Source organism: Castor canadensis, chromosome 2 (genome assembly GCF_047511655.1).
Source record: "Castor canadensis chromosome 2, mCasCan1.hap1v2, whole genome shotgun sequence".
Taxonomy (NCBI): domain Eukaryota; kingdom Metazoa; phylum Chordata; class Mammalia; order Rodentia; family Castoridae; genus Castor; species Castor canadensis.
The window spans coordinates 41,601,724-41,629,592 of NC_133387.1; the positions used below are offsets into that span (position 1 = coordinate 41,601,724).

The 27,869-nt window shown below is 38.0% G+C and overlaps 1 protein-coding gene across 2 annotated transcripts in view; it reads right to left on the reverse strand.

The window, feature by feature from the left end:
- Nucleotides 1–6,225: 6,225 nt before the first annotated feature.
- Nucleotides 6,226–27,869, reverse strand: part of Phf14 (PHD finger protein 14) — a 229,686-nt gene continuing 208,042 nt past the window's right edge. Inside the window, exon 19 of one of the 2 annotated variants that reach the window (XM_074064662.1) lies at nucleotides 6,226–7,741. In XM_074064662.1, the coding sequence (XP_073920763.1) occupies nucleotides 7,679–7,741 (63 nt within the window). In that variant the 3' untranslated portion in view covers nucleotides 6,226–7,678. The remainder of the gene's footprint in view (nucleotides 7,742–27,869) is intronic. The other variant, XM_074064665.1, reaches the window with a different exon arrangement.

A 27,869-nucleotide genomic window follows, 5' to 3' on the forward strand; every position in this document is an offset into this window, starting at 1 on the left:
AATGCATTGTTATTAATTTTATTTTCAACTTTCCTCTTTGGGTGGAAAAAACCTTTTATTCAACCTTGTAATTGGGGACACCTAATACACCTAAAAACACAATTCAATTTCAGTGATAAATTCGTCAACTGAGCTAAATGAAGCTACATTTTGGGAAATGAACTCACAACATTTTCTGTAAAGTAGCTTAAAGCTTAAGTGTAGATAGTAAGGTATAAATGCCACACAATGGGACTTTTATATAAACTTCTAGTTCCATTCACTAAGAATAAATTTGTTTCTTCCTATCTCTTCAAGTTATGTTGGTCTCTTCAGGGAGACCTGGTTATCTTGGGCCAGGCCAGCGATACTTCTGAACATTTGTATATGAGTCTACATAGTGCATCTCTATTTGGGAGCTGTTCTGTTTGCTTTATGGCTTTCATCTTCCTGTCTTCATGCTCTGCATGATCCTGCTGCTCACTAATGATTTATTTCTCTAAATGAAAACAGAAAAGTATTATGTCCATTGCTAGACATTAGTTCCATTTTCTTTCACTTTTTCAGCACTGTGATTTCCTATAAATTCTTCCTAACTTAACTGGCTAACTAGTTAAGTAACTATATTAGTTAATAATATAAAGCACAAAGGCTCAGACATTTTTAGTACATTAGTCTTTTGATAAAAAGACAACCTAACCTGCTCCCCCACCACCACCATCTTAAATTTATTTTGTCTGCTGTTTCAGTTGCTATACATGCTTACCTTTTATACCCAGTTGCCTCATAACTTCTTTAAATATCTCTTTATAGACACTCATTGACTTATGATGGAGTTATGTCCTGATATGTCCATCTTAAGATGAAAATATTGTGAAGCTGAAAAATGCATGCAATACATGTTCTGTATCAAGCATAGCTTACAACACAGTACACCATAGTGTCTGCTGTTTCCCTGCCAATGCTGTCCAGCAAAAAGTTACACTTCTTTTTCACAACTTTAAACTCCAAAAAAATATAAATTGCACTTTTGTAATTTGGGAACCACCTGTATTTTGAAACTTCCAGAGCTGGATTTTTAAACTGTGACTCTGTTTTGTAATAAATTTAACACACATTCATAACAATTACCAATATATTTAGATTTATTCTTCCTTCCTATATTATACATCTAATTATCCATGATTCTTTTAAAATTTTTATCTTTCTTTGTCTGGCTCACTCAATTCTGACTCAGTTCCTCTCCTAGTGGCTTTTCTGTTCTAGAAAGTCTACCTTCCTGAGAACTATGTTTCCAATCCCCCACAAGCAAGGATATCTACATAGGTCCTCGGTTCTGCAAGAAGACAGTCCCAGATGAGGTCAGAGAGAGCAATTGAAGGCTGATGTAGAGACAGCTGTGGTCAATCTTCTCTGGAGAGCTGTAGCAGAGATCATGAGGTCCAGTCCTTGGCACTATAACTGCTGAGCAGCAGACGGGGAGGGTCATGGAGTTTTGCTGGCTCTGTCCAGAACATTGTGTTCCTGCTTGCGACTCTATTGTTTTGGGCTGTACAGCCTAGTAGACTTACTTTTTGACCCTCCTACAGGTTTTCTGAGATAACATCCTTTAAGAAGTCCCTTTCTACTTAAACCAGGGAGAAACAATTCTGTGCTTTGTCATGAATAAATCAGACTCAATCAATTTTTATATTTGAAAACATGTTTACTTTGCTCTTGACATTGATTCAGTGAGTATGAATTGATAGGCTTACATATATATATTCCCTCAGGCTTTTTATATTGTTCCATTTTTGTCTTGCATTTATATATCTGCTTCTCATTCTATTGTGAATCTGTTGCTTTTCTCTGGAAAATTTTTTTCTTTTTTTTCCCTTCTGGATATTTTAACCAGTTTTTTTCCTTCTTAATCTAGATGTTTTGAAATGTGTCTGCCATTATCTGGGTATGAATTGTTCCCTCCATCCTACCTAGTACTCACTGAGCTGTTTCAGTCTTTTATTTAAATGCCAAGAAATATTGTCTTTCCTCTGTTTAGAGGCCAATTTCTTGGCCTCTCCTGAATATTTTATTTTTTCCTTTATATTTTCCATACTTTTATTGACTGCATGCCTTTATTTAAGCACAGTCTCTGTGTTTTCCAACCCTTATAAGCATACAAGTCACCCTAGCATTTTATTGAAAAGAAAGATTCTGATTCCGTTTTATGGGATGGGCCTGGATCTTGTATTGCTAACAGTTTTCCAGAGATGCCAATGCTACTGGTCTGCAGACAGGACACGTTAGGCATTAGAGGTGCAGAGAGATGGGCAGTGACATTCTCTAAGGTCAGTTTTGAATCTTCTTCCACCACTCACTAGTCATTGACCTTGGGGAAATCGACTGTTAAGGACTAGTTTTTCCCTCTAGAAAACAAAGATCTTAATCTCCATGTTTCTGGCTTCTTGCAATGATTAGGTGTGATTTTTTTTTAGCCTGTACAAACCATAGGAGGCATGAAACAGTAAAAGGACAACCCCAGGCTTCTGCTGTCAGGGGTAAGCTTTAATGATGCAGGACAGAAGGTATCCTGGCACCCAGGCTTCCGCCAGTGATGAGGGCTCTATTCTCAGCTTCAATCTCAGCCATGAAACTGTTCTTTGAGTTAAAGGGATTAGAACAAAGTGTCCACACCTGTTTCATCCCCACATGGATGCAAACCCCACCCAGAGAATAGTAACAAGTACACCCTATTTCAATAAAGAATAACCTGCAGTGTTAGCCATACAAATAGAGAAAATAAATCATTCAGTGATTAATGTAGTATATTGAAAGAAAAAGTTTCTGTTAAAAAAAAACTCATAAAGGCACTCTTAAAGTGAAAATCATAAAAAGTCATGAGCAGAGAATAAAAATAAGAGCCTAATGTTTGGAGGAAAAGATTCTTGCCCTATAACCATTTGATTCTTATGGTTGCTCTGAACAAACATAGTGAAAAAGGAAGGAAGGTGGGGAGGGAAGAAAACAATGACTGAGTAACTGTTCTATACCAAGTAATAAGCAACTATGAACATGTGCTACGAGTTCCACCAGAGCTGAATCCCAAGCCCCGTTCTCTCAAGATGCCAAGAAGGGAGGACTCACACAAGAGAATAAATAGCACTCAGCAACACAGCATGAGAAGGGATAGGCCCAAACAAATGTTTTAAAAATTACTAGTATTACAAATTTAGTTATAGATACAAGTTTGGTTATAATCTTGCTGTTTACACACAAAGGCAAATGTTTGGTTACAATTTCACTGTTTCACTATTCAAATGCCAATTTAATTAGTAGGCCAGTTTAAATATTTGGTCTTGGCAATGATATTTTTAGAAGCAGAGAAGCTGGAATAACTTCTGTTAGACAAAATGCTATAAGGAAAAGATCACCAGGTATTTGAGGAAAAACAGTAGTTTCCAAGAAAAAAAATCTTAGTTCCACAAAAGCACAAAAGATTTATCATAAAATTGCTTAGCATTTTAGCTATGTTACTATCCTCTGAGAAGTAAGTCATGAATTATATTGCATGAAAAGATTTTGTCTCAAACAAAGTTTGGCAGGTTATTTTTAAAACTTGGCTAATCATTTTCACCAGTTTTCTTAGTGAAATTTTCTTAGAAAAATATTTTTCTTAGAAAAAATAACTTAGAGATTTGGAAGCTAATTCTATTCAATATAAGGTATAGTTTGCTATATAACAAATACAGGACCTTTTCAAGAATTTCTCCAAGCCATGTTCTCCTCACAGGAGGGTTGCATGAGAGAGACCCCTGATGGATTATTTCAGTCAAGGTTCAGATCTCTAGAATAGGTGAGATTGGTATGCTGTGCCCTCTATAGCATACACCTTCCGTGGAATGTCTTCTAGCTGCTTGGGCTATATGCTCACCAGAACACATGTAAAGTGCCTGGTACTAAGGTGAACTCAAATCTACATCTAGCTCTTTATTTCACCTCCCTCCCTCTCTCCTTCTTTACTTTCCATCCTGCTCCTCAGAACTAGATTCCAGGAGTAAAGAGGTAAACATTCTCTCCATACCTCCATAGTTTTTTCAAAGTGTGCACATCTATCTCAAATATAAATATATTTGAAAAAATACAGGGTCCTAATTCCCATAATTTGAGATAAGAATGCTACGGTCTAAATGTTTATGTTCCCTCAAAATAAATATGTTGACACCCAATCCTTAATCTTAGGGTATCCAGAGGTACAGCCTTTAGTAATTGATTGGGTCATGAGAGTAGAACCCTCATAAGTAGGATTAGAGCCTTATAAAGAGATCCTGGAGAAATCTCTCACCTGCCATGTGAGGGAACAGTGAGAAGGTGGCTAGCTATGGGACTGAGTCTGCTGGTATCTTAACTTGGACTTCCAGCTTCTAGGACTGTGAGAAATATGTTTCTGTTGTTTATAAGTTCCCCTGTTTCTGGCATTTTGATATAGCAGCCTAAATGGACTAAGACACTAGGATCAAGAGTTCATTGTATTCATTCATAAATATTTCAGATTTTTTTCTTTACTGTGAGAGGGAGTCAGAATTATATATATATATATATATATATATATATATATATATATATATATGTATGTATATATATATATACATACTTGAAGGGTAAGGGTGGTGTAGAAAAAAAATCAATGTACATTGAGGTAGATGCAAAGCCAAAAATCCATTTTTTTAAAGTTTTACAATAAGACCCTACACAAGCTCTGGTTCTACGCCAGCCCTGGTTTGTGCCATCTCTACCTAAGTCACATATAGCAGTGAGCTTCTTGTTTTGCCTACGAAGTAAATTCATCCAAAACCAGGAATTCTTGCAAGGAGAGTCAGGAAAAGAAAAAGGTCAAAACTGAATTTTCTAGAGCATCTTGGTTAAAAAGGGACTTGTAACCAACCAGACCTGGCTGTCTCTACACTAGACTCTATTATTGAATTTTCCAAACCTCATTTCCTGTAAAATGGAGCTAAAATACATCTCATAAGATTGATAAAATGAGTAAGAGCATAACCTGGTGCTTGGGATGTAGCATTATATCAGTCAGATACTGATGTATATAACAAAGAACTCTAAACTTCAGTGGCATGACAGCAATAAGCCTTTCTTCTCATACTTATAGATCTGACACTGCCTGTGGTGAAACTTGAAGCTGTAGGTATACAGGTAAGCTGAAGAGGCTCTGATCTATGTCTCTCTTCTCCTGGGATCAGCAGGCTCCTCAGGCATGTTCTGCTCACAGTAATGATAGAAGCACCCCCACAAAGTTACACCCCAAGTATTTGCTTATGTTAACCACTAACACTTAACTGGCCAAAGGAAATTACATCGCCAAGCCCAATACCAGTAGGGTAGAGAAGTGGGAAGGGAAAATGAGTATTTGCTGAAGACACAAACTATTATAGTCTCCTCCCTTGTTCATATTTATTCATGTCCTTCCCATATGCAAAACATAACTCATCCTTATGCAAAGATTCACAGAATTCTCATCTAATCACAGGCTCATGTTCAAAGTCTAGGATCTTGTGATCTACATTGCATCTAAACATGGTACTTCTTAATCCAGAGACCTCTTATTAAATAGGCAAGTTATCTGTCTAACACAAACTGAATGTTACTATGATTTGGATCTTAAATGTCTCCCAAAAGCTCATGTGTTGAAGGCTTGGTCCCCAGCTGATGGCACTACTGGGAGGTGGTGGAGACTTTAGGAGGAAGGACCTAGTTGGAGAAAGTTGGTCATTGGAGGCATGCCCTGGAAGTATATACCGGGACCCTGACCCCTTCCTCTCTCTTTCTGCTTCTCAGATACCATGAGGTAAGCAGCTTTGCTCTACCATGTGCTCCCCACCATGATGTTCTTTCCATCTCTACTCTCACTGACATATTGTTTTATAAACATACTTATTAAACACACCCTGATTTCTTTACATAAGGAACAACCTTCCCTGCTATCATTCTTACAATGGCTGCATTGGAAATAGGTGGAATCCTCCAAATGTCTTCTGGTATCACAACTAAATCTGAGGTGACATATAACAAATTTATAAAAGAAGAGTAAAGATACAGAGATTCAGCAAAAGGAGCAAACTTCATGATTGCATTTAGACAATCATCTATTCTCAGTAAGAAAATTTTAATAAAGATCTTCAAAAATATTCATGGATCAATTCACTATAACATAGTGAACATTGTTAATGAATATGAACAACCACAAATAATTATACTTAGACCCGCAGTGTGAAGAAAACAATTAACAGCCACTTAATTTAAAAATATGAAGGAAATGAATGTTCATAATAAATGCCATGCAATTATCTGAAACTATACCTTCTCACAGAACCATTGGGGAATCAAAAAATTTATTCACTGTCATCAGTAGACCTTCCAATATTGATACATAGAACTACAAAATACAAAGTTAAATAGAATTATCTAAACTTATGCTTTTGATCCTGTCTTTGTCATTGCTAGCACCAAGAAGTGGCTTCTGATTTCTTCTCAAATAAGATTAAAAGTCTAATAGATACCCCACACACCAGCCCCATACAAGTATAGAATATTCTCTGAATATACTTTTGATTCTTTCTCAGTTCCCTGTGGCCTCCTTTAGCTCTTCATTATCTATGACCTACATATGACAATTACCCTGCTCTATCAGACTTAATTCTTACTCCCTAATCTTTCAAAGCCTTGTTCCAATGCCATCTCCTCCATAAATCCTTTCCTAATTACTTGCTCAGAATTATTATTACCTTTTTATAGTTCATTATTTATTCCTCATTTGGGGATAATAATAATTTTTCTCAAATCATAACCAGAGTCTGATAGGTCTAAGTCAGTATCCCATTCTGAATGGCAAGTTTCACAGGTAGCATATGGGTCTTATCTCACTTTGTTTCTTGTACTTGGTGTTTATAGTTAAGTATATTTCTTTATTACTGAAGACTTCTAGCAATTGAATTATTTATAAAATGATCCTGATTTACCAATATGCTCATACCCCAATTAGACAAACTTATCCATCATACCCTTCATCTAACCTAATACTCTTTTTCCAAGTGATTCTACAGTCAATCTCATGATCTACATACCCTTCAAAACTTTCTATACAATTTGAAATAAAATCTATGTCCGTATAGTTGTAATACTACTGGAAATCATTTTACTTGTGACAATCTCAACAGATGCAGTAAGATAAGAAAGTTGGGATTGACCTAATTATGGGGAAGAATTTTCTAAAGAATCGTCACAATTATCTCATGATGAAAAATGTAAAAAACCAAGAAAAGCATATTTTGTTCTGGATATTGTAGGGTTTCTGTTTTAAATGGGTGGTAAATCTGAGTTACCTTTGGAATGGCATGTCCTGTCTAGCCACAAAAAATGATGTTCACAAAGTATTTGTTCTCCTAAGATAAATCAGTTGAATCTATTCCTCTGAGTAGTTCTTCAGAATGAATCAGTCATTGACAGATAAACCCATATCTCTGGCATTTGGAAGCTGAGGAGACCTTTCTAGAAGATCATAGACTGCAGACTGAGGTTGCTGCAATTGACATTCTGCACATGTGTGTCCAGAAACCAACTCTGCTTCCCTGTGCCCTCCTGTTTCCTCATGAGCAGGGTCCTTGACAAGGGAACGTCTCACTGCTGAATCTTCATCAAGGAGATGCCGTTAGGCCTGCATCCTTCCCAGTTGCATGCATTCCAGTGGAAAGTGTCGCAAGTCAGGGTCTTGCTGTGGAAAAAGGAATAGAAGAACTGAGTGGAGGTGGGTGGTTGCTGACACTATTTCCATGTGGTCTATTGCCACTTACCAAAAAAGGTGCATTCCACTTCTTTTTTTTAAGTTTCTGCAATTAAATATTCAATCTTATATCTGAGTGAGTTAAGAAGAAATATAAGACTCTTCTTGGCTAGCTCAAAGGAGACACAACTAAGAATAATTATCTGGGATCTGAACACAGATCTTTGTGCCTGTAGTGCTCTACCACTTGAGCCACAACTCCAACCCCTTTTGCTCTGATTATTTTGGAGATAGTTTCTCATTTTTTGCCCTGGCTGACCTGGACTGCAGCCTCCTATTTTAAGCTTTCTGCCGTATATGGGATGACAAATGCTTGCCATCACATCCAACTTTTTTCTGTTGAGGTGGGGTCTCATGAACTCTTTTGCCTAGGCATGCCCGGGACCACAATCTTAGCTTCCCAAGTAACTAGGATGACAAGTGCTCACCACCACACCCAGCTACAATGATTATCTTAATAAGGGATGTAATAAGTATGTGTTATTGGTATAAATACATAGTTTAAATCAGCTTTTCATACTGATCATCATTTGATGCAAATCTCTCTCCTTGTGTTCACATTCCTTATCTTCTTTCTGACATCTTATTCTAAACCTCTCCTCTGTACTCATTTTATCATAGTTCTGTCCCAGAGAAACTACCAGGTACTGGAATAATCTTGTGCTCTGCGGCTTTGGCCTAATGCATTAATAACTGGTTTTCTGTCTCCTCATTGCTTAGTCCTCAAGATGAGGTCCTATGGTTCCCTCTTTCTTTATTGACTCTGAAGTGTTTACTTGTGCAGTTATGTCTTCCATTCATCCTGTACCCAAAAGAAAGGACAACTATTAAAATGCTGCTTCTAGCCATTATTTTGATACCCAAACTATCTCCAAATCCTACTTACTAAATTTCAAGAAATGTCTCCTTTCCTCTCCCTCTTTGGAACCACCTCTGGCTCTTCCAGATTTCTCTGATGCTTCCTAACTCCTCACTAACTCCAACAAAATTGTTCCAATTCTCGTACCTCCCACTGTTGGGCTTATTTTGTAAAAACACAGACATGATACTATTTTTCCATTTAAAAATCTTTAATTTCCCATTTCTTCAAAATTAAATTGAAAACATGATTCTCTTAATAACAGGCAAAACTATTCATTGCTCTATCTTTCTACTCTCATCTTTTTCCACTGTCCCCATATACCCTTATCCCTAGTCCTCCCATACTTGTATTTGTTCATCTTGTGCCTGCTTTTTGATATGCCCTGTAATCATTGAGAGCACTTCCACCCCCCAAATTTATATAGGAGTTACTACTTATTCAGCAAGACCTTTGTGCAATGAAAATAATTCTTTCCCAAGAAGTATTCACAGGTGTGCCTTGCACTGTCTTTGTTTTGTGTTAGTATCTTGCTATTAATTTGAAGTATAACATGTTCTAAATGTGAGCATGTTACTGCAACATAGAGTGGTTTAATCAAAGTTTATATTCCCTTTACTAAACAAATGGTGAATGATAATAGGACAAGAGATTTCCAAAGAAGCCTTTATGGGCACATATTTATTCAGTTACTCTATCATTTTTTTTGAGGACTTACCATGTGTCAAGCCTTTTTAGAGTAAGCAGAGAATACAAAGATAAGCAAGACATTGTCATAAAGTTCACATTCTGAAGAGGGGGTTGTGGGATGAAGATAACTAACAATATAACCATGTACTATAATATTAATTAAAGATATGAATAAAAGGGAAAAGCTATAATAGGAAAGTGATAGAGCATTCAGGGAAGGTCACTCAAATCATCACATGCAATCAGGAATCTAAACTGGGTGAGAGCTCTCACCAGGCATGTAAAGACCCAGGAAAGTGTAAGAGCAAGGTCCTGTGGCAGGAATGGCCTCTCTGCATCCAAGGATCCATTAGTAGGCCTGTGCAGCTGGAGCTAAGTAAGTTGGAGGAGAAGGTAGAGGAGAAGACTAGAGCTGAAGCTAGAGGGAAAGATTGAAGGGCCAAGTCAGGGGCTATGGGTGAACTGACCATGCTAGGATTATTCCCTATCTATCTTCATGAAGTCGAGTCTGAAGGCATAAAGACTAGAAACAGAAAGACCCAAATGAGGCAGACTTTATGCTCTTTCACACCTGCCATTCTAGACCTTCCCAAAGATAAGCTGTAGAACAACCACAACAACTCCCAGGAAAAGAATTTACAGTGTTTGGAGGTTTTCTGCCTTGGTGGTCTAAAAACTGACCAAATCCCAGATATTGCAAGTATCCACCTCTATGAAACAAAGGGTACAGGGAAGTAAAAAGAAGCTGCACCAAGCCTCTTATTGGACCATAGCTACTCTGTTTGGAGCTTAAAACTATGTCCCACAAATGTTATAACGTAAAGATTACCCATGAAGCTAATTTAAAATAGATTTCCAGGTTCTCTCAGCATTCACAAATATGCAACCTTTGCAAATACAGAATTCACAAATAATGGGGATCATATTGGGTAAAGGAAGGAAGAAATTTTCATGTTTTGTTGGTGTTAAATAAGAGCCCTCTAAAATATCATGACTAGACATAAAAAAATTCCCAGTGGTAGCTATTAGTGATGATAGAATTTACCTTCTATACTTCCGTTGTTATTACTCTTCTAACTAATTAAGGGTTCTTTTAATAATGAATGTCTTTTAGAAGTGGCCACATTTAAGAGTTTTCATCTGTAGTTACTCAAACACATATTTTCTAATTCCTCCCCAAGTCACATGAAACTCTTTTCTGGATCAAAGTAGCTCAGAGATAGAGAGATGTTTAGAGAACTCCTCAAACATCAAACCCAGTGGCTGAGGTTAAATAAAAATGGGCAATGACAGAAGTATTCCTGAGATACAAGACTCTGTTTCGTTACAGCTGCCTTCCTCTTGTCATCTACATCTGTTAGAGTGGCCAACCCCAGTGACAGACAAGAACTAAATTTGAGATTTAACAGATTTGTTCTTAAACAACTGATCTTGCATAACAGGACTGAAGCAAGCTGTCAGTTAGGTCCCTCTCCTCTGGACCTATGCACCCTTCCCACACTGCCATTCCTGCTGACCTATTACCCTCTACATCAGAGAATAAAATGCTAGCTTGTGATCTGACTTGGTATTTTCCTTGAGACTACATAATTTGTAAGTCAAGGACTCAATGTCTAAAATTCATTTCTTTTCCTAACTTGTTAACATGTAGTGCTGGTTTATCAAATGAGATGTACTGCAGATTTTCCAGCTTAAAGTGCTATTAGAAATACAGATAACACTCTGTCACACATACCACAAATCCCACAAACTGACAAAAGGATAAAGAAAGACATGATGCAAAAACCATTACCATGGAAACAGCAGCTACGAGCCAGACATAATGGCACCTCCAGTAGCCCAGCTACTTGGGAGGTTGAGGTAGACAGATCACGTGAGCCTAGGAGTTCGAGGCCAGCCTACACAACATATTGGGACCCCATCTTTAAAAAAAAAAAAAATAAATAGTGGTTATTTCTCTGGTGATTAATTCTCTGGTGATTTCAAAGTTTCAAAATGTAGTTAAGCCACAACCAATATAACTCACATGTTTATTTACTTTTCTGTATGTATAGTGATGAAGCAGTCTTGAATTTCATCCCAATCCATGATGGACTTTGATGGGTATTTAGGCAATGATTTAATTTCAAAATAAACCTAGCTATCCTTGAAAAATAAATAATCAGCCATGATTTCAAGTGTCAATCTCCCTACAAACCTAATATTTTAAATACTAATTATTTTTATCAATTCCTTTTAACCAAAACATCTCCTTTCCTTCTTGCATCAGATAGAGCCCATTTGTCAAAAAAAACCCAATGTTATTTACAAGACTTTAATAGAGAAGAAAAAAAACAAGATTGTATTTTTTGTCTACTGCCTTCAAAATGACCATCCAAATAAATATGAAGGTGAGGTTCAGGACTATGTATTTACCACTATCCCCTAAATCTCATTTATTTGCAGATGCCATATTTTATACATATCAGATTAGAAAAATAAATGGAAAATTTCTAACTTAGTCTATCTTCCTGGCAGTAAAGACAAAGGGAAGATAAAAATGCATTCATAGGAAAATGTTACAAGCTGAACAAAAAGGTACTCTACCATGGCTGGTAGCAAGAAAAGGCATTACAGATGAATTTGTATGTCTTTTCCACACCCCATTCTAGTACATGTGCAAACCCTAATATAGTCCAGCAGATGGCATGAAGCTGACTCTACAGCTTCTGAAAACTGTAGAGTGCACATTCTGAAGGACCACAAATGTTAAACAACACCAATATACAACATTTGAGCTCTTTCGTTTTCTTTCCATTAAACATAGTTCTAGAATTGCCTGTCATATTCCATTTTCTCACTTCTTTTACTATACTGCTGAAGTAAATATGAGTGTTCTGTGTCAAAGTAGACAAAAAATAACTAGAGAACACACACATATTTATTCTGTTTAGTTTAATCTGCTATATCTATTTACCTTTCAATACACAATTAACATGCACAGTTCTATTGTTTTTCTATGTGACTTATTCGTAGTGGTATAACTTAAGGTAAATCGAACTAGCAAATGTGGAAGACTTTAGAATGGGAAAGAAGGACCTAGTAGTCTTTATGATGTCCAAAGTTCTCTTAATTATTCACCAAGTGCTGCTAGCCTTTGCTTCAACATTTCCTAAGAAGTATTCTATGAACAATCCAAATGTATTGTTTCTTATAAAATATCCAACAGGCAATGTTTCTCCATTGACTAATTTAGAAAATTACTCAAGAGGACACTGATTTTTACAGCAATGTTAATTGGAGAACCAGAATATCTCTGAAGAATAAAAACAAGATGCATTCTTTAAATGAATGGTCACAAAATTCTTCAACATTTTATTTTCCCCTAAGAACAATGTCCCAACTAATAGATTTTATTCTGTAACACTATACAGCCCATCTTGGGTAATTCTTAAGATTTTATTTGGTAGATTTTTTCATCTTAATTAGCAAGCTAGAGTGAGCATGTGTTTTCCAGTTACGAATATCAGTGTGTGTGTGTTTCCTGCTGACTACATCTGGTGCCTTCTCACTTCGTTGCAATTAATATTTTATATTGTAATTTGTTGGTCATATACTACATGTCCAGCTAGATCATAAACTTCACAAGAATATGCACTTTATATGCCCGGTATCTAGCAGGGCCAAATATGTGGAAAACGCTCCTTAATGCCTGTGAAGTAAAAATGTGTTCACTTTAATAAACATTCAACTGAAACCTTTCGGCATACCAGGTGTGTATAGGCCTTGTGAGTGTTCTTTTACAAATAATATCAAACAGCTAATAATGCCTCATGATATGTTCTTTCAGCTCAAATGCCTTCCAAGAGCTGAAGAGGCTCTTTCCAGTCTGGCTCCCCATTGCCTGCAAGAACATGAGCAACAGCTTTACATCAGAAACAAAGTAAGAAGAACCCCAACTCCTACTTCTTGGGAGTTGGATGGGGTTGAAATAAGCATGATTTCTTTTGAAATAGCAGCAGTATCAGCTTCCTACTGAAACAGCCAATCAGAAAGGGCAACTGACAGTAAATAGTACACTCCTCTTGATTGATGGTTATCAACAAGAATTCTTTCTTACCATTTCTAGGTGTTTCTTCATAATTCCACACAACCATGTTTACTTACCTTCTTTCCCCCTTCCTTGACATATTTTGCAATTGTTAAAATTCATACTGAACATAAAAAACAGGGAAAGGAGAACGTACTCAGTAAAGATAAGATCACATGACATAGACACATCTCAACTAGTCATTTGAGCCACCCACCTACTATTTTTCCAGGTATATACAAACATACTTAATACATGCATACTCATTTTTTCCTTTATTCGTTTATTCATATGTGCATACATTGTTTGGCCCTTTCTCCCCTTGCCCCCACCATTTCCCTCTTCCCCTGACCCCCCATACTTCCAGACAGAACCTGTTCTGCCCTTTTCTCCAATTTTGTTTAAGAGTAGACATAAGCAATAATAAGAAAGACAAACTGTTTTTGCTAGTTGGGATATGGATAGCTATACAGAGAGATTCCTAGCATTGCTTCCATGCACAAGTGTATTACAACCTGAATCGATTCATCTCTACCTGACCTCTTTACTACTTCCCAGTCACCTTCACAAATGGACCTCTGTCATTTTAAGGTTACTGTATTAGCTCCTCTGCAGTGAGGACATCAAACACTTTCAACTTTTGGGTTTCCTATCTATCCCCATTCTTCCTGTATGTGCTCTCCTCTTACCATGTGACCCAAGTCCAACAATATTGTTTCATTTGCCCTAGATCTAAGGTCCACATATGAGGGAGAACATATGATTTTTGGTCTTCTGAGCCTGGCTAACCTCACTCAAGATGATGTTCTCCAATTCCATTCATTTACCTGTGAATGACAAGATTTCATTCTTCTTCACAGCTGAGTAAAATTCCATTGTGCATAAATTCCACATTTTCTTAATCCATTTGTCAGTAGTGGGGCATCTTGGCTGTTTCCATAACTTGGCTATTGTGAATAGCGCTGCAATAAACATGGGTGTGCAGGTGCCTCTGGAGTAACCTGAGTCACATTCCTTTGGGTATATCCCTAGTAGTGGGATTGCTGGATCATATGGTAGATCTATGTTTAGTTTTTTAGGAAGCCTCCCTATTGTTTTCCAGAGTTGTTGCACTAGCTTGCATTCCCACCAGCAGTGTACAAGGGTTCCTTTTCCCCCACATCCTCACCAACACCTGTTGCTGGCGGTGTTTTTGATGATAGCTATTCTAACAGGGGTGAGGTGGAATCTTGGTGTGATTTTGACTGGCATTTCCTTTGTGGTCAGAAATGGTGAGCAATTTTTCATGTGTTTTTTGGCCATTTGAGTTTCTTCTTTTGAGAAAGTTCTGTTTAGTTCAGTTGTCCATTTCTTTATTGTTTCATTGATTCTGGGGGAGGTTAGTTTTTTGAGCTCCCTGTGTATTCTGGTTATCAGTCCTTTGTCTGATGTACAGCTGGCAAATATTTTCTCCCACTCTGTTGGTGGTCTCTTCAGTTTAGAGACCATTTCTTTTGTTGTGCAGAAGCTTTTTAATTTAATGTAGTCTCATTTGTCCATCCTTTCTCTTAGTTACTGAGCTGCTGGGGTTCTATTGAGGAAGTCCTTGCCTATACTTATTGCTTCCAGACTATTCGCTGCACTTTCCTGAACTAACTTCATAGTTTCAGGTCTGATATTAAGGTCCTTGATCCATTTTGAGTTGATGCTAGTACAGGGTGATAAAGAATGCATACTCATTTTTATTTTAAAATGGAATCACACACTATAAACTGTTCTACACCTTGCTTTTTTCAATGCACATGTTCATTTTAGTTCTTAGAAATATTTCATTGTGAATTTATACTATAATTTAAACCATCTCTTATTGGCCAACATTTATACTGTTTCCAATTTTTGACTAAAAGGTACTTCTGTGAACATCCTTCCATCTCTCTTTGCACATTTATATAGGCATATCAGTTGAGAAAATTTCCTAGTAGTGGAATTAAAAAATCAAAGGGAATTCACATTTTAAATTCTGCTACATATTTCTAAACTACCCCAAAGCAATGCAGCAAATGACTATGCCACAAATAAGTTATCTGAGCACTCCCCTCTTTCTCCTTGACAAGCTCCTTCTTCACATACATTTTATTATTAAGAAAAAGAAACTCTTTAATTATAAGCATTGATGGAAAATTTATAAAAGTATGAGAGTAGGGAAAGAAAAAAGGATAAAGACATTATTCTTTACATATCATAGATGATTATAACTTGTTATTCAATTATTTTTGTGACAGCAGTGGCCAAACACATACCATAACAAAATATGGGAGGATAGGAACATAATCAATATAAGTCTGAGTTCCAATTTGCTTTGTCTGTGAGTCTTCTGCTTGCTGAGATAAAGGAGGCAGGTTATTGGCTTCAACTAGGGGAAAAAACCCTATTACCCACAATTCCTTCCAATGTCTCTGCTCAGTGATATACCAGTGACAATACAATAAATCGGCTTCTTCATGAGAGCCAGACATAGTACAGGTTAGGAAGGTAGCACTTGCCAGCCTGTATCATCATACATCACCCGGAGGTGCTGCTGGCCAGGCTCTGGAGAGTGACAGTCCTCTGATTTTTCTCTTTTTTTGTCACAGACTCCTCCAGACATCACTGTCTCATCGAATGTAGCTGATTCTTGGCTATAATTCCCCTCTTTCTGCCACCTTCCATTACTTGTTCTCAGATAAATCTCCTCACTTTGGTAGCAAGGTTGAAAATACAGCCCCTTTCCCCTAGCACTGATCAATACCTGCACCAAGATAAGCCAGCCAGTAAAGGGTGGACAAGAGCAATAGGACTGGTTCTTTGCATGATTACTTGTGATACTTAAGGGGCTTCTATTCTCCATGGTATAATCCATGATAACACTCCACAGTTTAAGATGATGTGATCAAAAGTTGGTCATCATCATGATAAACATTTGCAAGAGAGGTTTTCAGGCACATTCCTGTTATCATTATTAATTTATAACCCAAATTTTCCAGGCCTTACCCTTATGGGTACAAAACAGAATCACGATACTGAGGTTAACGGTGATTTCAACGACATTGACTCCATGTACTTAGGCACTTCCCTATAACATATGACCCAATCATTTTGTAGAGTCTCTGGTGGATCACACTAAAATGTACACATACCGAGTGTCAGTTCCATCCAGAGTTAGGTTGTGACTGCCATTTGTCTTTGGTCTGCTCTATGTTCCTTTGCAACTGCTATCTCCAAAGACAATTGAGGATGCTGTACTACTTACCATGTTTGCTATGAGAACTTGAATATCATGGTCAAAGTGACAGTTGCGCCATCTTTTCACCCTTCCAGGAAGTAATGTGGTCCTGTTTCCCTTGAGGAAGTGGGATGATGCTCTCCTCCCAACACTCCTATCTGTATCTGGGTGTAAATGCAGCATTACTCACATATTTTGCCTCACATTCCCTCATGGAAACTGCACCAGCAGTCTCAGACTTGAGTCCCTCCTTGCAGAACTTTGATATAAGTCTCTAGAACTGGGCCATCAGAAGCAAAAGACTTGGCTTGGACCCCCTTCATTTCTGTTTCCTGTCTTCTAGAGCGCTACTTCTACTCAAACCTATTAACTCCTGAAAACAGGCTTAGGGGACCCTACCACTACTGGCTCCTCAGTGTCTTAAGTTGCTTCTATTTCACACATATAGTGTCTGATGCAATTCCATGATCCCCAAAAGAACTTACACAAAAAGTGAAAAGTAGGCTTATGCAATTAAAGTCTTCACTAACTAAATTGTAACCACTCTCTGGAATTGCCTTCTAGACAAAGTTGTCATTTTTGTTTAAATCAATTTAATATATCCCCAAATTCACAAAGCACATCTGAGCATGCTGTGTTCCCAACAGTAATGTTCCATGTAAAAGCAGTAATAAAGACAGTGCCTGGACTGAAGTATACAGATCTCTACGATCACTCCCTTTATCTTTCTCCAACTCTGGCTTCTCCCTTTCACACCCACATTCCAGTCATTCTGAATGACTTTCAGTTCCCCCCAAAAGTTTTCTTTTTCCATCCTATACCCCTTCCCAATAGCATTTAGTGCAGAATATATTCTTCTCCATCTGTTTGTCTTTCAGAACCCCAAGTCAAGGACCACTGCGTGAATTTGGATTTCCTCTCTTGCTTCCCCTTGCCTGTCAGTACCTTCAGAGATTTGATCACTTCCTCCCTGATGTACACCACCTGCCATAGATAGTGCTATGATAACACTACAATGTTGTATTTTACAGAACATATTAACCTGAAGGGAAAGACTATTTCTGCAGCAACTACCTCAATATCTGGTACTCAACTAAAGTTTATTTGATGAATTAATCTCTTAAAAACCAAATAAAAGCACATGTAAATGAAAAGAATAGTAATAAAACCATTTTCCCAAAATGTTTCATTTAACCATCAAGTCTTACATAACTTTTAGAATAGGAAAAAATATGGGAAATGGATGTAAATCCATAATATGGGATATTGTTCCTGATGCCCCCAGCATAGCCTTTGATCCAACTCTGACTGCAGCTGAAGTATAGAGATGCTAGGTGAGTCTTCCAGTGTTCTTGCCCTTTCTACAATACTGTATAGGCTCTGTGTCTGTACAACATGGCTCAAAGCAAAAGAGAATTAATGTCCTCCTCCCCAAGTAAATACTTGAAACCGCTGTATCTAGGGTGGACAATTACAGAGGCATACTGGATGATTTTTCACAGATTTGGGCAGAATTGAACTCTGTCACTTACACTGCTAACTTCAGTACCAATCTCTTCTTTAACATTGCCTTCTTCCTGCTTGTCTTCCCTCCTCCCTTACTTATACTTTGTGGGATCACCTTCTAAAAATTACTTGTACCCAAATCTTTATTCAGGTTCTGTTTTCAGTGGAATCTAAAAAAGGCTATGGTCCTTGTCCTGAATAACTGGCTCACTCCCTCTGGCAAATTAGTGCATGAAAAAATGTACCAGACAATGGAAAGGTACATAAGAGACTTAACAATTAAGTGCAATAAATGACATTTTTGAAACAAAAATTGTAAGTGGACTAAGGAAAGTCCCATAATGCTTTGTGCCAGGATAAGAGTATACAAGTCATGGCCTGGCTCCTGTGTACACAGGATCTCATAAATATCAGAGTCAGATTCTATTTGAGTTATACTCATTCTTCCCTGTAAATTCATTCACATGCATTCATTAAAGTACTTAGAAAACAAAAACCCATTCCTTAGCCCAGATGGAGGAAGATACTTGTTTTAACCAGCATTTCGTAATTTATGATTGCAGGGATTAGGAGCCAGCCTTCCGGCTTACTAACTGCACCTGATGTGACTCGGCAGGAAACTTCTACCAGAGATACACATTCTCCATAAGCTGGTTATCCTCATATACACTTAATCTTTTCCCAACCAATCCCCCCAAAAGAAAATAAATATTTGTAGATTAAAGGAGAACTGCCTTCTCATCCTTTACAGCTGCTGGTGTGCAAACTGGTAAGCACAGAGTGTTTAATTAATGGATAGATACCATTAGAGAGACAGCTGGACCTGCATCCAAATGAGTTTGGATTAAAGGTGCCAGGAGATAAAGATCTGAAAGTGGAAAAGCTGAACTGCAATCGGGTTCATTTATAAAAGAGGCTGTTAAAGGTCAACTGTGTTTTCTCGTGCTAGAGATAAAGAGATGCTATTAAAAACAATTGGAAAGTAATTCATAAGGGACCAGTAAGTCACTCATGTTAAATTAATTTGTCTTTCTGATAGCATTGGCACTCATGATGGGAAAGTAAATTTACGGAAAATCAAGATCTTTCAAAAACAGCCATTGATCATGTCTTTCCTGAAAGGCCACTAGAATACACTACTGCATGCCAGAACTGCTGGTACTCTCTGATCACAACACATCCATAGCTCTTTGCAGCCCCTGTCCAGGCAGAAAATTATCCAATTATTCCTAAGGATAGTAAGTGCAGTGGCATTTCTGTAGACATGCTGAGAAGCTAGAGCCTGCTGATGCCTTCCCGCCACCTCTAGTGAACTAATCTCTAAGCCCCAGAACAACCCATCAAGAACCTACTTCCACTCTCCTGGCACTCACAACATAATAAAACATTCTATCCCACTGTTCTCCATTTAAAAACTCCCTATCTGTGCCCCAACTCCAACACCCCATGGGTTCACACATTTGCATACCAGTATGAAAATGCTTTAGTTTACACGGAGAATGTATCTCTGGTTGTGACTGGCAGTTTATTTAACTCCCAATAGCAACATGACATATTTTCTTTGTTCATTTCCTCTCCTGGGTAAATCCTTCCATTCAAGCACTATGCACTCCTTTCCTCCTCTCAAGTTTCCTGACACCAGCATGTGACGTGACAAGGGGCAACTGCTCTTAGTGCTCAGAAATGGCAGCCCTTTAAGGCACATCTTCATCTTTTTTCTGGGCAAGATGGAGGTTTGTCTATTTGCTGCTAGGCATGGGGATGAAAACAGGAAAATCCACTCCATCAGACTGTGTTCTTCGTAGGCATAAACCTAGGGGGATGATCAGGTTCTCCCCCTCTGCTTGTTGCCAAAGGAAAACTGCTTGTTGCTCTCCTTTCTTTCTTGGGGTTGAAAACTTATTGGAATCTTTCCTTCTTTAATAACGTCATGGGAATAATGAGCAATTCTGCAAAGGTCTATTGTGAACAACCTGCCTTTCCAGGCACACACTAATGACAGCCCAGTGCTGTGAGCTGCTCACTGTTTTCCCAGTGTCAGTTAGGAGTATCAGCAAGGAGAAACAAAAGGGGGTTAGAGGCAGTTAATGTCTCCCATCTTCCATTGCTCATCATTTGCAGGTTTTAATAACAGCTTTGCAATTCAGAATCTGCACTAAAAGGAATTTCTTGATCAGATATCGCAGGGTTTCTTCTGTGCCTGTTCCCTTTGGAAAACTGGAGATATGGACACATTCAGCATTAACTGTACTAGAATTCGTGTACCTGGCTTATGTTCAGATTTCATAAACATGTTTCTAACAAGATGTGCTTTGGGCTGCAGTTGGTGGAGAAAACCCCAAAAACACAAGCAACAAGGTAAGGAGGCTTCTCCCTCCAAAGGAAGCTAATGAGAAATAGTCCATCAAAGAAGAGGCCAAGGATAACGGTTAAGCAGCAGCAGAAGCAGCTACAGCTTACTGAGAACCTGCTATGGTGTGTACTCTACTACTTGTTTTACTTCATTATCAAGTACTGCATATATTATGAATTATTGTTTTCATTTTTCAAAGTATTTAAGTAAAGCTTTCCTAAGATGAAATGGCTGGTAAATAGAAGAGACAGGTGGCACTGGTGCTCTTGTGCTAAGTGTCTGAAATCGTTTGTTGTGATTCAGAGTTTACCAATGAAATTATGGTTTGAGAAATAACCAAAATGTACAGACTGCATTTTTAGTGTTAGTCTGCCCAGTCCTCCTCCCATCTTAATGTGGAATTATTCCTGGGGAATATTTCTTCCACCATACCAGCCATTTTTCTAAATGGCATCTGCTCTCTTCTTACAGCCTCCCCCACCGCCACCCAGTCTACACTGTGTGGACCTAAGGATGCTCACCTGCCCAAGCAAGCCTAGTCCCCAGGACTCTCCCACCTGCATGGCCATGATTGAAGTGGGCATGTGAGAGAGTAGCAATATTAGTAATAACTGATAATATTAGTGATCTATGCCAGACAGTTTACAATTTAACTCCTCTTGTTCTCACAACTATTCTCCAATGTAGGTATGGTTACTATTCCCAAAATACAGAGGTGGAGAGTGAAATACAGATGACTACCTTGCCCAGGGTCACATAGAAAGTCGAAAAGCTGAGATTCCATTTGCATTAGCTATTGCCACACAAATTCTGAATTAACCACTCATGCCTGAAAACAGCAATCATTTATTCTCCCCAGTCTGGGGGTCAGATGAGTAGCAGCCGGGCTCAGTTGTGTGGCTCTGAAGGTCTTGGCTGAGCTCACTCATGCAACTGAGTCAACAGGGGTCAGCAAATGCAGCCTGGACCTATCAGGCCAGCTCTGCTTCTCTTGTGTCTTATGCCCTGCTAGGACCTGAGAGCTGACCCGGGCATGTTCTTCTCAGAGAACAGGCAGAAGCAGAAGAGGCCTCCTGAGGCTGGACTCAGAATCAGCACACTGATATTTCCATGTCATCCAAGCATGAAGACAAGAAGCAGAATGTGTAGTTGGTACTTTGTGAGGAGAACTTCATAGTCAAACAACAAAGATTCAGTGAGAAGTGAGGAATCAGTGCCAGTGCCACCATGTACCTCAAAAACTATATAATTCTTTAGGAATTTTCCATCTCAAGCTTGGGACTTTTTAGTTCCTTGTCAGTAGTAGCTAACATTGTACAACATGAATCTCTAAGCTCACAGCACTCACCTTTCACAATTTAAGAAAGAAGCAGGTCTTCAGAGGAATGTAGAGAGGATGCAGAGACAAAAGACTGAGAGAAAATTTCAGGGATGCCCAAGACCCTTGGATCAGCTGTCCTCAAGCCTCTGCTTTGTCCCTATCATTTCATTGTTTAAGTCTGCTTCTGAAGTTGTCATGACAAACTCTTGAAAGTTATTTGATTTGCTGTCAAACATTACACTAAAAAATCCTAAGCAATAATAATAATATTCTGTAACTAATTAAAAATAAACTGCAATGATTCATGCTAACACCTGAAACACTGAACGTACACTACAAAGTATGATTTGCCCTGGTTTATGTTAGAAACTGAATGTCAAAAAGAATGGAAAGGATTAAACAGCTAACCTCAAGGACCTCATTATCTAGGAGACACCATATACATGCAGCTTGTGTCACTAACAAAGCAAGTTGTTCCTAAAGGGGGATATAAGGAGGGGTGGAATTAAACTCTGATTTGGGAAAAAACAAGAATGCCTCATGGAGGAATTGGTATATGCTGTCAAGTCCTAGGAAATATGGAGGAACTCTATAATCTGAAAGTGAAAATGATAGGTGGAAGTGAAGGGCTTTGGGTAGGGAGAAAGTTGGTAAGGGTAATAGGCAAGGTCACAGATGTATAAAACTACATGATATTTAATGAAGGCATCAGCATCATTTGATGGCTGACAAATATTTAAGTGAAATGTTAGAAAGAAGAATTTGCCAGCATGGCTCTAAGAGTTTTTGTAAGGGAATGGGGGCCTTGTTTACTGGCAAAATTGTTCTGCCCAACTTAGCAGGCATTATGCCCCTGAAGTGCCATGGATTATCAAAGTGCCCCTTAAGATTGTCCTCTTCCTTTTATCTTGACACTGCACTTGTAAAGCAACCTTTTCATCATAATTTTGTTTCCTACATAGGCTGTCCTCTAGGGAAGAGAAGGAGCAAACCAACCTACAGTAACATTCCAAGCCACTTGGGAGTTATTTCTTTGCATAAATTAAAAAATTGACAACCTAGTTTATAAAACAAACTCTTGGGAGTCTAGTATATAATCAAGGGTCTTTATTTTGCATAGGATAAACAAAGGTTTTCTTGGAAAATGATCATTTGGCTCACAAAGGAGGAGTGTCAGGCACCAGGGATGCTGCAGGGCCTTCAGGGCATGGAATGTGGCTCCATGTTCTGCTTTCATCATTGTTTAGAGGCTCACTACGTGTGCAAAGATACTCACAGCTCACAAGCATAGGATCATGTGGTCAGAAATGGTTGAGAATCTTGCTCCAAACTCTGTAAAATGGAGGGAGGGTAATTCCTTGATAAAGTCAGTGTCATCACCTTTGTTTGTTATGAGCCAACTATGCTTCTTGCCCAATCAGCCCCAAGGATAATAGATGAAATTGAATCTGAACCTAAAAGTAGAGGTAAAGATAAGGACCCACCTCCACACTCCATACTTCTTTCCAAAGATGGAGTGTCACAATAACTTTTACTCATTTTTTGTTAATCAAGATTTGTGGTGCTTCAAATTTAACAAGTTCTGACAGGATGAAGTCTGTATAGGTCAACATTATGGGTAACCCATCTATGGAGAGGTGGAAAAATGGGGCTGAGCACCAAATGAAAAAAAGTAGATGTCTTTATCCCCTTTTATTCCCTGGGGGGTGCACTCATGTGCCTGCAACACTGACCCAGGATTTGGAATCAGCAGTGGCCCAGATGCTCGGGGAGGATGGCACTGAGAGGTGGGGCATCCTCACAGCATATGCAGCCAAGCTCCAGCTCAGCTCAGACAGCTGATTTGCTCTTACTCCTATTCAAGAATTTCAGCATTGCTTCCAAAACAGCACCAGCCCTACAGTACTGCCCTCAGGCAGCAAGGTTTCAGTCATGAATGATTTCTCTTACTAAGTTAAACCAGGAACTACTGAGGCAGGTCAAAAACATCCCATTAATATACTGCTATGTTAAGAGTAGTTAAAACATGGTTAATTGTACAACATTGTGAAAGTGAGGCATGAAACGCAATGAATAAGGTAATGGACATGGGAGATCAAATCTCTGTGGCTTCTTCTGTGTGTGCCCTTGAGCATGGCACAGCCTCTTTAACACAACGTCCTCATCTGTGAAAGAAGATAAGTAGACAAACTAATCTCTGGGAATCTTCCCATATTGTAAAATCTTCGATTGCACTACAGTGCCCAATTCCCAGCTTTTTCCAGGATTGATGCTGTAACTTGTTTGTTCTCAATGTGCTTCATTATTAATAAGGCTGGTGGGAACCACGGAGGAAGGAACAGTCTATATAACTGAGTCATTCTCACTAACTAATTTATACTGCACAGGAGAACATTCAGAGCTTCACATTCAGAATCACACAAATCTGTGTTCAAATTATGACTTCCACATTGCCCAGTGTGAGGGACACTGGGAACAGAAACAACAGGACTTGGTTCCTGCTTTTAGGGGATGTTTCCTTCTCCTTGAAATTGAATCTAGGAGAAACAGGAAATGAAGATGCTAGTGTAGTCTAAGACACCAAAGAGAAAATGTACAGGAGGCAGAGAAATAAGTGAGAATGGAGGCCAAGAGTTAAATAACTTTAAATTGGCAATAAAATTGGTACCTTTTTTGTTCTTTCTACAATGAGGACTAAAAACTCAAAAGTTTTTAACCTGTAAATTAGTGATGGTCTCAAAATGATTTTTCATGAGAAATCTCCTTTGAACCAGTTATAACATCTGTCTGATTCCCTTGCTAACAATGAGTTAAATAAATCCGTAACATGCATTAAATAAATCCGTAACATGCATTGGGGTTCAATTACAGTTCTAATGTTCTATGGACACAAATAAGAAATGGAGATAGCCAAATGAGGTGACTGCAACCTTCTCCTGCCACCTGCTGTGAGTAAGGCTATTCCACTCAACCTCATCCCCACTTTATTTTATTCACCTGGTTCTCCCTACATGTGTTATATATTGTTATCTTTGACAATTAAGGAATACTTTTTCAGGTAGCTGTCTTTTGTGAAGAAGGTGGAACAGTGCCTATGGTTTGCAATCACCTAGGACTGGGCTTACATCCTGAACTGACACTACTTTACTCCAGTTACATCATCTTCCTTCAAAAAGATGTATTGAAAAGTATCCAGCAATAAGTGACTAATAAATAATCTATAGTAGCCTATCCAATGAATCACTAGGCAACAACAAAAGAGTGAGGAGGCTCTTATATAACACAATAGAAAGGTCATCACGATATTTTGTTATGTTGAAGAAGCAAGATACAAAAAAGTTGAAGTAGCATGTCACCTCTAGGATAGGAAGAGAAGAAAAGAATATACTTTGATATATTATTTGTATGTACTTTTGTATTGCATGTATAAAGAAACTTTAGAAGAAATCCAATAAATTATTAAAGTAGTTCACTATAGAGCTGGAGTGAAAGAGTTCAGAGCAGGGTAGGCAGAGATGAGGTGGTAAATAGATTGTCAATGTACACCTTTTAGATCAGTTTGAGTATAAGCAATGTGAATATATTGCTTATCTTAAATTCAAAAGAAATTTGGCATGTCTATTTTTAAGGCAATGCAAGGTGCTATTGTAAACAAATCAAATAAATCACAAAACTCAAAGGCTTAATGCATGCTCATTTCTCAGACCAAAAGCTTGTGGTCATTTGGGGATCCAGTCTCCTTTTGAAATAGCTCTCCATCTCCACCTCCACCTCTGCATCTGACTGCAGGGACAGGAAAGGAGGCATGGGCCTGGAACTGGTGCAATCACTGCTACTCACATAACTGACCAGAATACAGCCACGTTGCCAGCCCTGACTGCAAGGAATGCTGGGAACAAATTTGGTGAATAGGTAGCCTCTCTCTGACACCAGTAGACTGAAGGTCAGTGTTCCATTTATGGATCCAAGGAAGTATGAGAAAGAAAATTATTTGTTTTAAAATGCTCCCAAAGTGGGCATTGCTAGTACCAGTGAGGTGTCCAGGATGGAGGTTGTATTTACTTAGGGAATTCAGAATGAGCAAATAGGTAACTATTATCCAATACATCTCCAATTGAAATCCCTGAGTTGCTTAGAGACACCTTTCCGAGTTATCTGATTCTAACCTTTCATTACCTTTGAGTTATTTCTACGGACATGCAAACGAATTGTCTGGTGGAGTGTCAGCCCTTTTCCTTTAAAAAACTACTATGGTTTCATTTGAAAATTCATTTCAATATTCCTGATCTATAAATTTATCTATCCTCTAGATTCTCCTTTGAACCAGTTATAACATCTGTCTGATTCCCTTGCTAACAATGAGTTAAATAAATCCGTAACATGCATTTTTTATCTCTATGAAAGTCATAATTCTAGACTTTTGAAACATGTCCAGTAACATCATTAATTGTTGAGGTTTTGTGTGGCTGGCTTTTGTTAAGCTATCTTATTTTCTTTCTTTGGTTTATTTATTGTTTTCTTCTCTTTAAGTTATGTCTATCATCACTGCCAGACAGGCTGTTATGTACTATAGCATAAAATTAAGGTAATGAAACAATTTTACTATCTTCCACTTCCACCCCCACCCCAACTGTTAGGATTCTCTGCTTGCATAATATCATTAGAAAGCCTGTTTTGCTGACATTTCAAGCTCCCACAGAAAATGCTGTGAATCTTCTGAGAAAGCCTTATTTGCAAGATTTGTTCAACAAAGAGGTTGGATAAGAATCTTGGATTAAACCTTCAAAGCAGCAGGCTTTTGGTTATTTTTTCCAGATTAACCTGGGAACACTTTGAAACCCTTGTCCTAATCATAATATGATTTTTTAATTCATTGGTTTTCATGAGAAACACTTCCGTAAACATATTTCTTTATAGATTTCCTTCTAATTAGCAATCTCTTTATTTTGCACTAAAATTTCCATATTTAAACTTTATCTGCAAAGGACATTTAGTATGAAGTATTAGAGAATTAGGCAACTAATGAGAAATACATTTTTCCTACTGATAACATATCAAAATATATTAGTCTACCCATTAATTTCTAGCTGCTTTGCCTCCAGGAAGCTCAGGGCCAAATTTGCAACTTGACTTTAACAACTCAGTAGGACCTACCTGTCTGCATTCCACCACTCTCCAGTCTTGGAGTTTATATGTTACCTGTTCCTTCCTTTATTTATTTATGTTTATTTCTTTTTGTTTTGTTGTATATATTTCATAAACCATCTTTATTTCTTTAGGGAATAGGTTACATATAAAGAATAAATTTGCATTGATAGATTATACATGCTTCTGTTTAAAATCTTTTATGAGGTATTCCTGGGGGAATCACAATTTCTCTTATCATTGTTCTTTCCTGGTGTATTTCCTTCAGAGACAATCAGGCATTCACATTAGATATCTTATTTAACTTATTCGTGTGCTGTGTAACCATCAAATATACTTTAGAAATGGAAACAAAATCTCATCAGTCTTTTTATAGACCTCTCATGGGCTTAAAAAAAAAAGACCTGGCATTATGTTTATAGGTTAAGAATGCAATTGAACAGCTTACATCTCAAGGACTTAGGTTCAATCTACTGCACTGCAGACCCTGTTTGAGAGGTAAAAATTTCATAAAAAGAACCTGAAGTGTTGTCTTAGAAGGCAAAGGAAAACAGTTTTGTTTGTTGCCTTCCTGCTGTAGTGGGGAAGTCTCATTTAATACTATGACATGAAAAGCACACTAGTCTTGGAGCCCCAAATCTTGATTCAAATTCTAGTTTTGTACTCATTAAACTGTAATTTCCTATTCTTATAAAATATGGATAATAATTCACTTCACTTTTAGACTGGTTGTGAGGATTCAGGGTCAACACATTTGACATTGAATTGGGTTCCCTGATCCTTTTCTATTTTTCAAAAAAATTATCTCAGTGTATGCACGAACCCCCAGACTTTTAAAGCCTCTTTCTTCACGACTGGCTACCACACTCGCACAA